Consider the following 12,902-nt stretch of genomic DNA (forward strand, 5'->3'; position numbering starts at 1 on the left):
AAAGTTTTTTATTGAAAAAGTCAAAACAAAGGATGTCGTACTTTCTTACAAATAATTCATAAAATAACACGTGCGCCCACGAACTGGACAGCAGCTATCTATCTAACGGGCGCTTACATCCAGTGGTTATTGACTCCAACAATAGGGAGTTACTACATCGCGGGCGACGAGTGGGGGATTAAGAAAAGACCAAAATACGAGTGGTCAGCGGAGAAGCAAATTGAATACTTCATATAGCAACATATCAGTTATAGTTGCGGAAAACAATAGTGTTGTAAAGCCGAAATATCAACAGTATACTTCGCTAAATAAAATGTTAAGCAATTTTTCGAAAGTGTTGATGGCACATGTATTTTTTACTGCTCTAATAATCAATAGGGGCATCGGAAAAGGCATCGGTGGGGCAACTCCTAGCAGTCCTGCAAGAGCTTCAATTTCTAGAAAACGCAAAATTCACGTCAACGAAGGCAAATACAAACAACGAGGAAGCGGTAGCTCGACCTCGTCCTCAGGGAAAGGAAACACAACATGCGCTTGGGGTCGCGTGAAAGACTATCCAAAACAGCATTTCGCAGTGGTGAGTGGAAATTTACGTTGTAATGCTTACAGTCTTTCTTTATGTCTTCCCATTTTATATAAACGTCAAAGGATGGTTTGGATTACCGAGCTGTACCTTTACTTGTAGAAAACTTACAAAGTACTTCATAATCACCATGCATAAATAAGTTCTTCACTTGTCTGTAAATGAAATTTTTACACCTCATTGAAAAAAAGGGTAGAATGTGGTACTTTTTTTACCGTATCAAGTATTATTTTACCATTGTGGGCCTTCAAACTAATTGTAAAAGTAAGTAATGAAAAGGTCGATAGACATATCAGATATTTGTTTAGGATCACAGTATACAGGTATGTCATACGGAATTGCCAAGCTTAATACTTTCTTTCGTTTCTCTTTTTTTTCTGTCAGATCAGGCGATTCCGTAACATTTGAACTTTCCCAAGGTATGGTAGCCTTGCTCGGAGTTAGCTTCTGTATCACCAAACCTCAGCTGTTTAACTGGCAGATGTGTCTTTTCAGTGAGCAGACCACTATCCTCACGCCACGTCATTGCGTTATTCTTGTCACAATTACAACGACCACCCCTTTTTGCACACGTGCCGTTTATCCCGCATGCGCACTTATCACTATCAGGTGCTGCTCCGCCCCAGTAATTCATATCCATAGAATCACGTGACACCCACCAGGCGTACGTTCGGTTGTTATCACTATGAAAAATTGAACCTCGACACTCGTACTTTATGACCTGCTCACAAAACGAGGAAACTCTGGAAAGGCTAGCTAACTGAGGAAAGGTCACTCTCGTGTAATGAATATCACGCGAGTAACATCCCGGAGGCTCACATCCGTCCACCAGTGTCCTATCTTCGCTGTCGTGACCTATGACTGTCACGCCAACTCCGTCCTTATCACTCATGTCACAGGTGACGCGATAAGGTTTTAATACTCCTTCGCCATCTGGATCAATCAGCGAGACTCCACTTTTCGCCTTGGGATCGAGCCTCTTTAAGTCACTGCAAGATTTTGATAACACTGTGTAGGGAAAAGTGGGAACATTGATGATTACAAATAAAAATGTTATTATTGGATTTTTTTTCTGCTGTTGTTTTCGGTTAAATGCCTTGTCTGTACGTGCGAACAATCCATTCCAAGAATCGATACCATAACATTTGATGGTACATGTGATGAGTAGAGGGTATCATTAAAGGTGCACGACGTTGTTGTGTATCCTTTTGACTTACGAAGTTATAATTGCAGCTCTTTATTCCGTCTAAACATCCCCAAATCTTGAGAGCCAGTTCGGTTTCGAAAAAAAATGATGGCAAAGGGAACGATTTGAACCTCGCGACCAATAAAATGCGCCCCGGAGGAGGAAATGTGAGATCTGATACTCTGAAGTCAAATTAATATCAATTCGTGCAGGAGTTAAGCCAATAGAATAGGATCATAAGAGAATTTAACTATACCATTGCAGTTTGCTCCAGCATATCCGGGAACACAAACACATCGAAACCCTTTGCTAGTGAAACCAACTTGACAAGTTCCGTTATTCAAACAAGGACTGCTACTACAGGGATTCTGTTGAAATAGCCAAAATCTAAATTGTAAGAACTAAATATAGACATGAGGTGAATAAAAGCGAAGGAAACAAGCTCTGAACAAATCCGTTCAGATTTTATTTATGGTACAAAGACAGAACAGTTTCCGCGAAACCTGTCTGTACTAATGAGATGCAAATTTTTTTATGAAAAACTTGGTCCGTGCATGGCTGTTATGATTTATTGGCCTACTTCGAAGCCGCTATCTTAAGTTTTCTTCTCTTTCATCCTCCTGAAATAGTTTAGAGGAAAGACAAAGATCTACTAAATGATCTATCTGCCTCAAGCTTCCTTGACCCGCCTCGAATCGCCTTGTTGTTTTTATTTTAGTTTTTGTTTTCTCTAATTTTCAAAAACAGAAACGTATTCTAATTGCAGCTCTTTCTTTATATATGGGGCAACTTAATCTACCCTCTTCTATTATTCAATCGTTAAACATTACCTCAATAGCCAGGTAGTAAGCGCCCACTTCCTCAATGAAGGTCAGTTTGCTTTCATCAACTGTGGCGTTATTCAACTCACATTTGTATTTTCCTCCGTGTACGGGTCTTAAATTCACGGAGACACAGTTAGGCTCCACATAACACATCATCCGGCAGCTCCCCTCATTTGTTACCTCTTGGCTCCTGATAATGTGACCGTTGATTGCCTTATTTGGTAACGGTTCCTCAAAGATGATAATGCGGAACTCGTCACCTGGTGTAGAACCCAATAAAAATTTCATAATGCAGTATATTCTCACCCAAATTTCCCCAATAACTTAGCGTTGCTCCTTGTGCAGGATAAGAAGTACTCGAGGAATCATTAAAAGCTACCGTTAAGGTTGTGAACATGTACTGAGTTGATAAAGTACGGTTTGATTATAATAAAGACTAAAAAGAGTGTCAAGTGAAATTCTACGACTTCATTTGCATTTTTGATGTCTTGAACTCTCGTTTCCTTCGCCCAAGTGTTTTTTATATGCCACGTTGTTTACGACACTCTCTAAAAAAGGAAGTTTGGAAATATCCATGTGGATAATTCCCAAAACTTCACGAGCAGGTGCTCCTGTTTTTCTCACGCTATTTAACATCTTCTAAAATCCTCATAAAAAAGATCTGTAGAACTGTAGTTTTTAATTCATAACTATCAAACGAATGATACTTACCATTGGAAGCAAAAACCGATGCTAATCTGATTCCGAGCAAAATACCAAGGATAACAGGAAAAGTTCTCGCTCCCCTCTTGAAATAATCCGAGGAGTTCATTCTTGTGCTAACACTTGAGGGCGCTGGTAAAACAGTTCAAAACACTGCAGCTACCACCTACTTCATACTTAGTAGTTATCGCTTCAGACCGGATGAACTTAAAATGCAGCAGGTGGAGTGATTATTTATTGATATGGAATGCTTTCTGAACCACCAGAGTGACAACCGGAGTCCTCCATAAAGTCAACATTCAATTCATTTAATTCAAGAATATTAGAGGTAATATTCCTCGAAAGACTTAAGAATACACCAATTCCAATAACAAGTTTATGAATTAAACCCGCCTACTGAGTCATATTAATTTGTTTTACGGAAGTTTCAATTTATGCATCCTTGATGCAATATTTCTTCGTTTTTCAAAAACGAAGTTTTTTCCAAAAGCTATTATGTTTCGGAAATTTCGTTTCAACCTACATAGAACGCGATAGGCGAGAACGTGCGGAACAGCCACAAGAGAGATTCTACCTGTAAAACGTTTTCTTTTTTTTTGTTTTTCGAGTCAGAACAAGAAAGTCGAAATTTCGACTGAAAGGGTGAACGCTAATTGGAAGGAGAGCGCCTTACTGAGAGGGGCGCCTATTAACTTAGCGCAGTCAAAAGGAAAAAAATTTAAGAACAGATAACGCATATAAAGGAATTCTGCAATCACAATAGCAGAAACAGAAGTGGCTTTAACGAAAAATGCTGGAACAATCTTCTATCGCAGTACTGATTCCGCTATAGTTTGAAAAGCTTGAAAAGTTAAAAATAAAGAGGCAATACAAACAGGTGTTTGTAGTAAGCCTGCTGCCTGAGAAAGTGAGGAAGGAGGGGGGGGGGCGTTTATTTAGGAGAGGCACATGTTTGACAATGTTTGAGGGGTGGGCGCTTATTCGGAGGAGGGCGCTTTTTTGAGCGTGGGCGCTTATTCAAGAAATATGTGTAATAATTTTTTTATTGTTTATCACCTGAAATTTCTCTAAGCTGCAGCGAATCACCCTTAGAAAATAGTGGGAAAGGACATTAACTTTACATCTGTACTAATTAAGTATCATAAATAGCAACATGCTTCACAAGCACCTGTTTAAGCCTTAAGCGATGGTGTACAGCCTTGTCAAATATTTTCATTCTTAATGAGAGAATACATAATTCTATCGAGTGATGAATATACTCTGATTTCTTAAAGATAAAAAACATCTTGTATTCGTTTATGACCTGGCTGATCAAGGTATACTAAACCCTTATCGTGGAGGACCTTCGTACCATCACAGTATGTTGCTACAACAATGAAATGTGGATTAATGTTGATTTGCTGATTCGAACAGTTGAGCTACGATTTTAGTTTCATACCAGTAGAAAAGCACTGTTTTTTTTTTTAATCAGGCGAGTCCATAACACTTAAACTTTCACAAAGTATGGTAGCCCACCTCGTGAAACCTCTTATGAACATCGACACCACCAAACCGCAACTGTTTTACTGGCAGATGTTTCTTTTCAGTGAGCAAACCACTTTCCCCACGCCGTTTAAGGTCATTCTTGTCACAGTCACAACGATCGCCTCTTTTTGCACACGCGCCCTTCATCCTGCATGCGCACTTATCACTATCAGGCGCTGCTCCCCCCCCCCCCCCCAAATAAGCCATATTCATAGAATCACGTGACACCCACCAGTTGCGAGTTTGGTTCTACCTATCATGAAAAATTAAGCCTGGGCACTCGTACTTTATGAACTGTTCACAAAATAAGGAAACTCTGTTTACGCTTGCCAGCTGAGAAAAGGTCGCTCCCGTATAATGAATGTCGCGTGAGTAACAGCCCGGATCCTCACATTCGTCCACCAATGTCCTGTTCTCGCTGTCGTGACTTATTACTGTCACGCCCACTCCGTCTTTGTCACTCATATCACAGGTGACATGGTAAGGAGTCAATCCTCCTTCATCATCAGGATCAATCAAAAAGTTTCCACTTATCGCTTTGAGATCGAACCTCTTTAAATCGCTGCATGATTTTGATAACACTGTGCAGAGAAAAATGCGAAGTGTTATTGAAAATGAGACTCCTGTCATTAGATTGTTTGCCTGAATGTGGCTGACATTAATTTATCGAACATTTCTTTCCAAGAATCGATATTACTTCTCCATAACAGTTGATGTCGTATGTAAGTATGATGTATTAGAAAAAGTTCAACACTGCAAATGTGGTGTTATCCTTTTGACTTACGAAGAACTATATACAACGCTATGCATTCCATCAAAACGTTCTCAATTTTCTTATAATAATTTGAAGACCAATTTAAAATAAAATTCATTGATTTTCTGGCTTTATGAAAATCTGTAATTTAAAACCACACAGAAAGAACCCACAATTTCCCTCTTCTGTTAGAAGACCTAGGCTTTCAGGAGAACAACTTCTTTGGAGATTATTGGAGAAGCAATAGAATTTCATCCAGGAACCGTTCATGCGCGGGTAAGCTGCGGTAGTGGTGCGTTGCTAATAAAGCTCAGCAGACCTGACTTGAACCTCAAAATGAAGGTGCTTTTGTTATTAAAGGTACAGTTTTAGTCTTTAATTTCACCCCGTTACAAATTTCGCAAGTTCACGTTGACACTAACAATTTTTTATTTAAATTTTAAATGATTGAGGAGGATTGAACGTTATTATTCGTAGTAAAAACTGTTGAGGACTTTAAGGAGCTTTTTTGTATCGATTAACAGTTTTTTTTTCTTTTTTTCTTTATTTTTTACTTTGTTAGTTAGATGTGTTTCTTAAACATTCAGGAACAGGGAAAGCTTGACTGAAAATAAAATTTTACAATACCAGCACAATTTGCCTCAGCAGATCCGGGAACACATACACATCGATACCCTTTACTGGTAAAACCTACTTGACAAATTCCGTTATTCAAACAAGGATTGTTAGCACAAGGATTCTGTGGAAAAAAAAGAAAGCATTGAAGTGATTTGAAAGGGATTCAAACTTTTAAAAGATTGGAAGCAAAAATACGGTGAAGCACGACGAGTTGACGAGGCGGGTACTTGAACAAACCAAACATGAAAAGGTCAAATGCCCTTGGAGGTTACTTGGGAAACGTTGAAGCCTCGAACTGATCGATGCATTGAAAAGGAAAAAAACGATTCGATCAAATACCTAATCAGCTTCACTTCTTTCTTACTTTTAAACCATTTCAACCAAAAGTTACTGCACTTCATACTTTCTCTTCATCGAAGGAGTGGGTGGTTCCATGCATGCTCTAAAAATTCCTATGTCGTTAAAATAACCCATTGGCGTAAAGAATTTACCTCAATCGCCAAATAGTAAGAATCCCTTTCTTTAAGAAAGATGAGTTGGTTTTCCTCAGCTGTGGCGTTATTTAATTGACATTTGTATTTTCTTCCATTTGAAGGTCTTACATTGGTGGAGACACAATTAGGCCCCAAATAACACATCATACGGCAATCCCTTTCATAAGGTACCTCCTCACTACTGACCACATGATCCCTTATAGCCTTATTTGGTATCGGTTCCTCGAACACGATAACGCGGTATTCGTCACCTGTTAAAGAATAAGACCTTAATTTCGATCTTCTTTTTCAAACGGATAAGTCACTCTACAAGAATGCGACAAAAATACTTCAAAAAAAACTTCATATACTTTGTACTTAAAAGTATTTGATTAAAAATGATTTTGAGATATGTTTTAATTAGCTGGTATCAATTTGATGCTCCGATGTTCGTAAAGTCGATTTAAGCCATTTGGTTTGAGTTTTTCCTCAGATATTTGCCTTCTCACTTTTATGGAACCACAAGAAAAAAAACCAATAAGTAATTTTTCTTTTTTAGACGCAGTTTCTGAATTATTTTTGGAGGCACTCTCGTTTTCAATTACTCGTAAATGGCTCAAACGGGTATCGAATACAGCGTTTGAGACTAGACCGCCTGTCGAGACACCAATAAACGCAAGTTTCAAACACAAAGGACAACTCAGACATGGTTTGATGCTACTCTGGTTTACAGATTTAATGAATGTAACCGAAGAAGTTACAATTCATAGTCAATGGGTCTATGAGTTGTAACTTCTTCGGTTACATTCACTAAATCTGTAAACCAGAGTAGCATCAAACAATATCTGATTGTCCACCTGGTTGCCGTGTGAACTTTCATATATTTTATTTGCGACAAAGGATAACTTTTCAGAGTTTACTTAATCACTTTGAACTCCTGCCGGTAAAAAGGAGAGCATTTACAAGTTATTATTATTGAGAAGCCGTTAGATTACACAACTAAAATAATTAGTAACATGGGGTGGAAAATCGTGCTAAAGTCTACTCGTGATGCAATATTTTGAACAAAAATGGGCGATCAAAAAGGGAGGCCAGTCAATGCAATATTGATAGAGGCGCAGCTTAACGGTCAAAGTTGCCCTTTCTATGTGATTTTGGGTGAACGTTTTAGATAGTTTTGCGAATGTAGACGAATGTACACTCACCGTTGCAAGCAGATGCCGATGCCGGTCCGATTCGGAATAAAATACAAAGGATAAAAAGGAACGTTGTAGTACCATTTTTGTAAGAAGCCAAACAGCTCATTCTTGAGCAAAATGTCTGGCAGCACAATAAGATTAGTACAAACATCGCAAAGTACCTTAAAATAGATGCATTACTTGTTGTACTTGTGACTTAATGCTAATTGAAGCAATTAAACAGCGTCTAAAGATAACTGCTATCACTAATTTCACGTCTTTTATAAGTAAGTAGAAGAAATACTCTTTTTGCCCTCAATTTAGAGGCTAAAAAGTAGTGCATTCGGTAGCTTTCCTATGATTTCAAGATGTCAGGAATAAATCTGCTCATGACAAAACTATGTATAGCATTAATTTTCTACGTGTTATTTGTAGCGGGTAATGTCTGTTTACATTTAAGAGGGCAGATACACTCATGAAAGAATCTTTAAAAAGATTTGTATTAATATTTGAGAGAAGACTCTAAATCAAGGTGTTTTTGATAATTAATTTTTAAGGACCTTAAGAGAGGCAGCGTCCATGTGAGGCACAATACAAATAAATACTTATTACACGTTACCTAAGTGCACCCCTATTACGAACAATCGATTTATACAAATCTTGCAATTAACTCCTATCAAACTCTATTGAAACCTCAGTAGAACTTACATGACAGTACTTCTACCTCCTAAAAAAAGATGCACCACTGTATTTGCTATATTTGATTATAGCATTAGAAGAACAATGCTAATGTTGCCTGCATTATAAGAATATTTGTTGCCTGCGTTATAAGAATATTTTTCGCACTTTTTCTCACTCACTTAGATGTTAAAATGACAACAACTAAAAGAAAACAAAAATAACCCTACACTAGATGAACATAGAAATGAAGGAGCATTTCTTAAGGATCACAGCGTCTTCTTAATAACGTCAACGCCGGGTTTTTAGGAACCCATAGTCAACCTTAACGTCAGCTAAATTGAAGATAAAATTTTCTCTAACTTTCCACGGTTTATGAGCCTGAAACGATAAAACTGCTTTACGAGCGTATCTTTACAGTTAAGCAGTTCCATAGCACTTCAGTTTTCCTAAGGTATGGTAGCCACGCTCGTAATTTTGACGTGTATCGCCAAACCTTAGCTGCTTGACTGGCAGATCGGTCTTATCAGAGAGGAAACCATTGTCTTCACGCTATTATAGGTCATTCGCATCACAGTTGCATTGATACCGTGCTTTGGTACATGTCTTTTTCACCCCGCAAGTGCACGTTAATCCATTACCACGTGGTTTTGCATTTCCCCAGTAGGTCATCTTCATCGAGTCACGTGACACCCACCAGGCGTACCAGCTCATCCTAGAGTGATAGCACTCGTACTTAACGAACTGCTCGCAGTGAAGGGAAATAGCAGTCAGACTTTTAAGCTGAAAGAGGCTCGCTCCTGTATAGTTAATGTTGCGCGAGAAACAGCCTGCATCTTCACATCCTTTCACCTGTGTTCTGATTTCGCTGTCGTGACTTATGACAGTCACGCCAACTCCGTTTTTGTCAGTTATGTCACACATGACCTTATAAGGCAATAGTTCATCTTCACTGTCTGGATCAATCCTGTATAGTCCACTTTTTGCTTCACGATGGAGCGTTTTTAGATGGCCGCAGGATTTTGGTAGCACTGTGGTGATAAAGAGAGGCAAATGTTTAATTAAATGTTTTGAAAGACTTGCTGAAGGGAGCCTCACGATGAATTGCAGCAATGTTGTTTTGATAAGTAAAAACTATCTTTTCCATCCATTAGAGTGTAAAGAAAATTTTTAAAGCCAACAATCTCTTAAACAAAATCCCTTCCGTTTTGCCTTAATCTGACGAATAAAATAAATTCAAAACTTCATTGGATTTAAAAATTTGGGAGAAGTAAGTGATTGAACCTTACGGTTCCTGTAGATTACTGGCAGTATTTTTTGGGGAAGTAAGGTGTGGTAGTTAATTCAAGACAACTCTATCTCTAAGATGATTTTACAGTACCTCTGCAATTTGCTCCGGCATACCCAGGAACACAGAGGCAGCGGAAGCCTTTGCTAGTGAAACCAACTTGACAAGTTCCTCTATTTAAACAAGGGCTGCTACTGCATGGATTCTGCTGAAAACGAAAGAGATAGTAACTGAAGGATAATTTTAAAGACATGACACAATTTTTACCACAAGGACCGCGAAAGTTGAACATATACTGCGTAAAACACCGTCAAAAATTAAGTCAACGACGGCATAACAGAGAAAAAATTGAAACGAAAGATGAAGAAAGTAAATCAACCGTGGACAACAGTTTACGACATTGGTCAGTTTGCCAGCATTCGGATGCTTTTTGCTCTTTTTATGCTTCATTGTTCAGTGCTGCATATTTTTCAGTGGAGTCTCTATCCATTCTGAGCTATCCTCCAGCATTTAATTAGTTGCTTCGTCCTTGCTTTTTAAACGAAAGCATCAAATTGATTGGAGATACTATTGAGGCGTAACAAGGCTATATATGGAACTATGAAAAGTTTACTGACCTCAACAGCCAAGTAGTAAGCATTAAAAGTTTCCGGCTCAAGGAAGACCAGTTGGCTTTCATCAGCTGTGGCGTTATTCAATTCGCAATTGTATTTTCCTCCTTGTAAAGGTTTCACATTGATGGAGACACAATTAGGCTCCATATAACACATCATCCGGCAGAACCCCTCATTAACTACCTCTTCACTTCTAATCACGTGCCCCTTTATTACCTTGTGCGGTTTCGGCTCCTCGAACAGAATGATGCGCCATTCGTCGCCTGTTAATCATACAAGTGCACGTTAACATTAATAGTAGAACGCTAGGTATTTGTCATTTATAACATCGGTTCTTTGCGATTTTCGTTTTTAAATCTATTATCAAATCGAATGTCATAAACTTACTTTTTATGTCGCATGAAAACTAATTCACAATTAGCTTAACTAAACTTTCACCGGCTAAGCAGGCATAAATAATTTTGTTGACAAATTATTAGTTTTAAAATTAGAAAGCTCTTTTCTCGTGATCTAAAGGTTCTATTTGAAAGAAATTTTTAGCATTCAAAAGAACATAACTCTCATCGACTGATACTGAAGAGGATTCTGCCAAACGACTAGAGACAAATTTATAAAATAATTCCACGTGAAACCTTCATCTTCTCGTCTACCTTAGAACTTTTTCGTTTTTAAGAGCCCTTTTTAAAGCATTTGATAGGTCTTGGTAGGATTAAAATATTTTTAACAACACGTTTTCTACACCCATCTGTTGAATTATGAGAATTAAATTCGGTCGCCGACAGAGGTAGCACTGAGGGGCACTTTGCTTTCTGCAGTCTTTTAAATTAACCTTAAAAGCAATTATAGGCTAATTCACTAAAACATGCTCTGTTAAGACTGTTCTAACAACGTTGTACCAACAACTTTGTCCTGAAGTTTGCATCCTGGTTTAGAGACAACGGGAAGCAAAATTTGGCCGACAATGTCTTCAGTTAAAAAAAACCGACAGGTTCACGAAATTAAAAACCGTCACCATCCATCAAGGATTATGTTGTTGAAAAACTTGGAAGTGATATTTTTCCAGTTTTGAGTTGAACAAGGCGTTATCGCACTCTGCTTAGATTATTAAAACATAAAAAATAAATTGAAAATAGGAAATTATAATACTAAAATTTATTGCGACATTTAGATTTAAACTCAGCAGAACAAGCGAAAACCGATGTCAATCTGATTCCGAACAAAAAAGAAAGGGTAAAAGAGACCGTTGTGGCTGTAATCTTGAAATATGTCGAATAATTCATCCTTATAGATTCTGGTTTACAGCCGGAGGGGTCAAAATTCCACCTTCGGCAGTACACTGCAGCTCTCACAGCTTATGCTAATTAATTTGTCTTTACTTAAAACCGAAAGAGCCCGTCTAAATTTCAGCAGGTGAAATTTAAAGGTGCTATATTAATTTTCAAAAAGCCTATCAGTATCCCGGCCAGAGTTCCCAGTAAAAAGTGTAGATCGAAATGAAAAGTCTTCAATATCCCAATCACAGAAAACAAAGAGAGTTTATCTTTTCTCAAGGCTAGAAACTTTTGAAAAACAATTATAACGTTATTCACGTAATAACTGTTAAGTCGATAAACACATATGACAGTCTTCATGTCCGATGGACAAGTCCTTTTAGAAAAGATCTTGGTTTTTCCATAGGCATTTATATTTATCACTCGTATTCTCCAATCTATATAGGGTAGGATTAAGAATAGTTTCAGGCAACCCTGAATATTATTTTTGAAACCGAAGACAGTAGCAAAATGATTCCATTTCTTCTCGTGTCATGACAGCTTTTAAACACCATTCATTGTGTTACGCCATGTTGGACGATGATATGCCACAGAAAATGACTGATTCAATATCTTGCGAGCACGCTAATGAAAAGACAAAAAATAACTTTCCAAATTATTTGAAAAAGGCATTATTTATCTAACAGTCATTACCATAACTATGCAATGCGCTTAATATTTACTGACAAATCTATGCATAACAGGAATGACTTCAAGAAAGGAACCACGGTGGCAATGTAAGCATATCTATGGGAAGTTAACGCCTTTAAATTTGTAGGGAAATTGCCAGTAAAATCGATGAAACTATGCGTCCTCTTCTTTGCTATGTTGACCTTGCAGTGTGTTATGGCATTGCCTTGACACAATTACCTTCACGGGGTGTGTACTTCAACAAATTTTGCCCCACAATTTTCAAGTTTCTCATTTCCAATGCGAGTCAACCTGAAAGACCAATCCGCTTTTACGAAGGACTAACGCTTGAAATGTCAGCTTTTGAGACTCTTTATGGTGGCCAATTTACATTATCAACTCAGCTGATAAAAGCTAACTATCTTATAATTGGTTTCCTTCTGACTTTTTATTGTTATTATTCCTTTAGTGCTCATCTAAAATAGCAAAGTATTATTTAGAGGCAGCTCTCTCGCGATGACACTTTGGAAAACCCAAAAT

General features: G+C 37.9%; 2 protein-coding genes and 1 pseudogene across 2 annotated transcripts; all 3 read right to left on the reverse strand.

The window, feature by feature from the left end:
• Positions 1-702: 702 nt before the first annotated feature.
• LOC113668201 (neurexin-4) lies at positions 703-3,480 on the reverse strand. The gene is made up of 4 exons (XM_089205342.1): positions 3,305-3,480; positions 2,600-2,853; positions 2,026-2,137; positions 703-1,591 (listed from the first exon to the last, which is right to left on the reverse strand). Exons 1-4 carry the CDS (start codon positions 3,402-3,404, stop codon positions 969-971), a joined length of 1,089 nt encoding a protein of 362 aa, XP_089061468.1. The 5' UTR covers positions 3,405-3,480; the 3' UTR covers positions 703-968.
• A 1,282-nt stretch (positions 3,481-4,762) lies between these two features.
• On the reverse strand, positions 4,763-6,934 carry LOC113668185 (neurexin-4-like; annotated as a pseudogene).
• Positions 6,935-8,807: 1,873 nt separating this feature from the next.
• On the reverse strand, positions 8,808-9,517 carry LOC149047126 (contactin-associated protein-like 2). Its single transcript, XM_089205343.1, is given in 1 exon segment — positions 8,808-9,517. A coding segment is annotated over 1 exon segment (504 nt). The 5' UTR covers positions 9,445-9,517; the 3' UTR covers positions 8,808-8,940.
• Between the last annotated feature and the right edge of the window lie 3,385 nt (positions 9,518-12,902).

The sequence above is a fragment of the Pocillopora damicornis genome, chromosome 4 (genome assembly GCF_964200805.1).
Source record: "Pocillopora damicornis chromosome 4, jaPocDami1.2, whole genome shotgun sequence".
Lineage (NCBI taxonomy): Eukaryota > Metazoa > Cnidaria > Anthozoa > Scleractinia > Pocilloporidae > Pocillopora > Pocillopora damicornis.

Bases quoted from the DNA above. Each gene is read 5' to 3' on its own strand.
- LOC113668201 (XM_089205342.1), bottom strand. From the start codon at position 3,404: ATGAACTCCTCGGATTATTTCAAGAGGGGAGCGAGAACTTTTCCTGTT. The intron at 2,138-2,599 runs GTAATGTTTAAC...CTATTTCAACAG, and splicing joins CTTACTACCTGGCTATTGAG to AATCCCTGTAGTAGCAGTCC. The intron at 1,592-2,025 runs GTATAGTTAAAT...TTCCCTACACAG, and splicing joins TGCTGGAGCAAACTGCAATG to TGTTATCAAAATCTTGCAGT.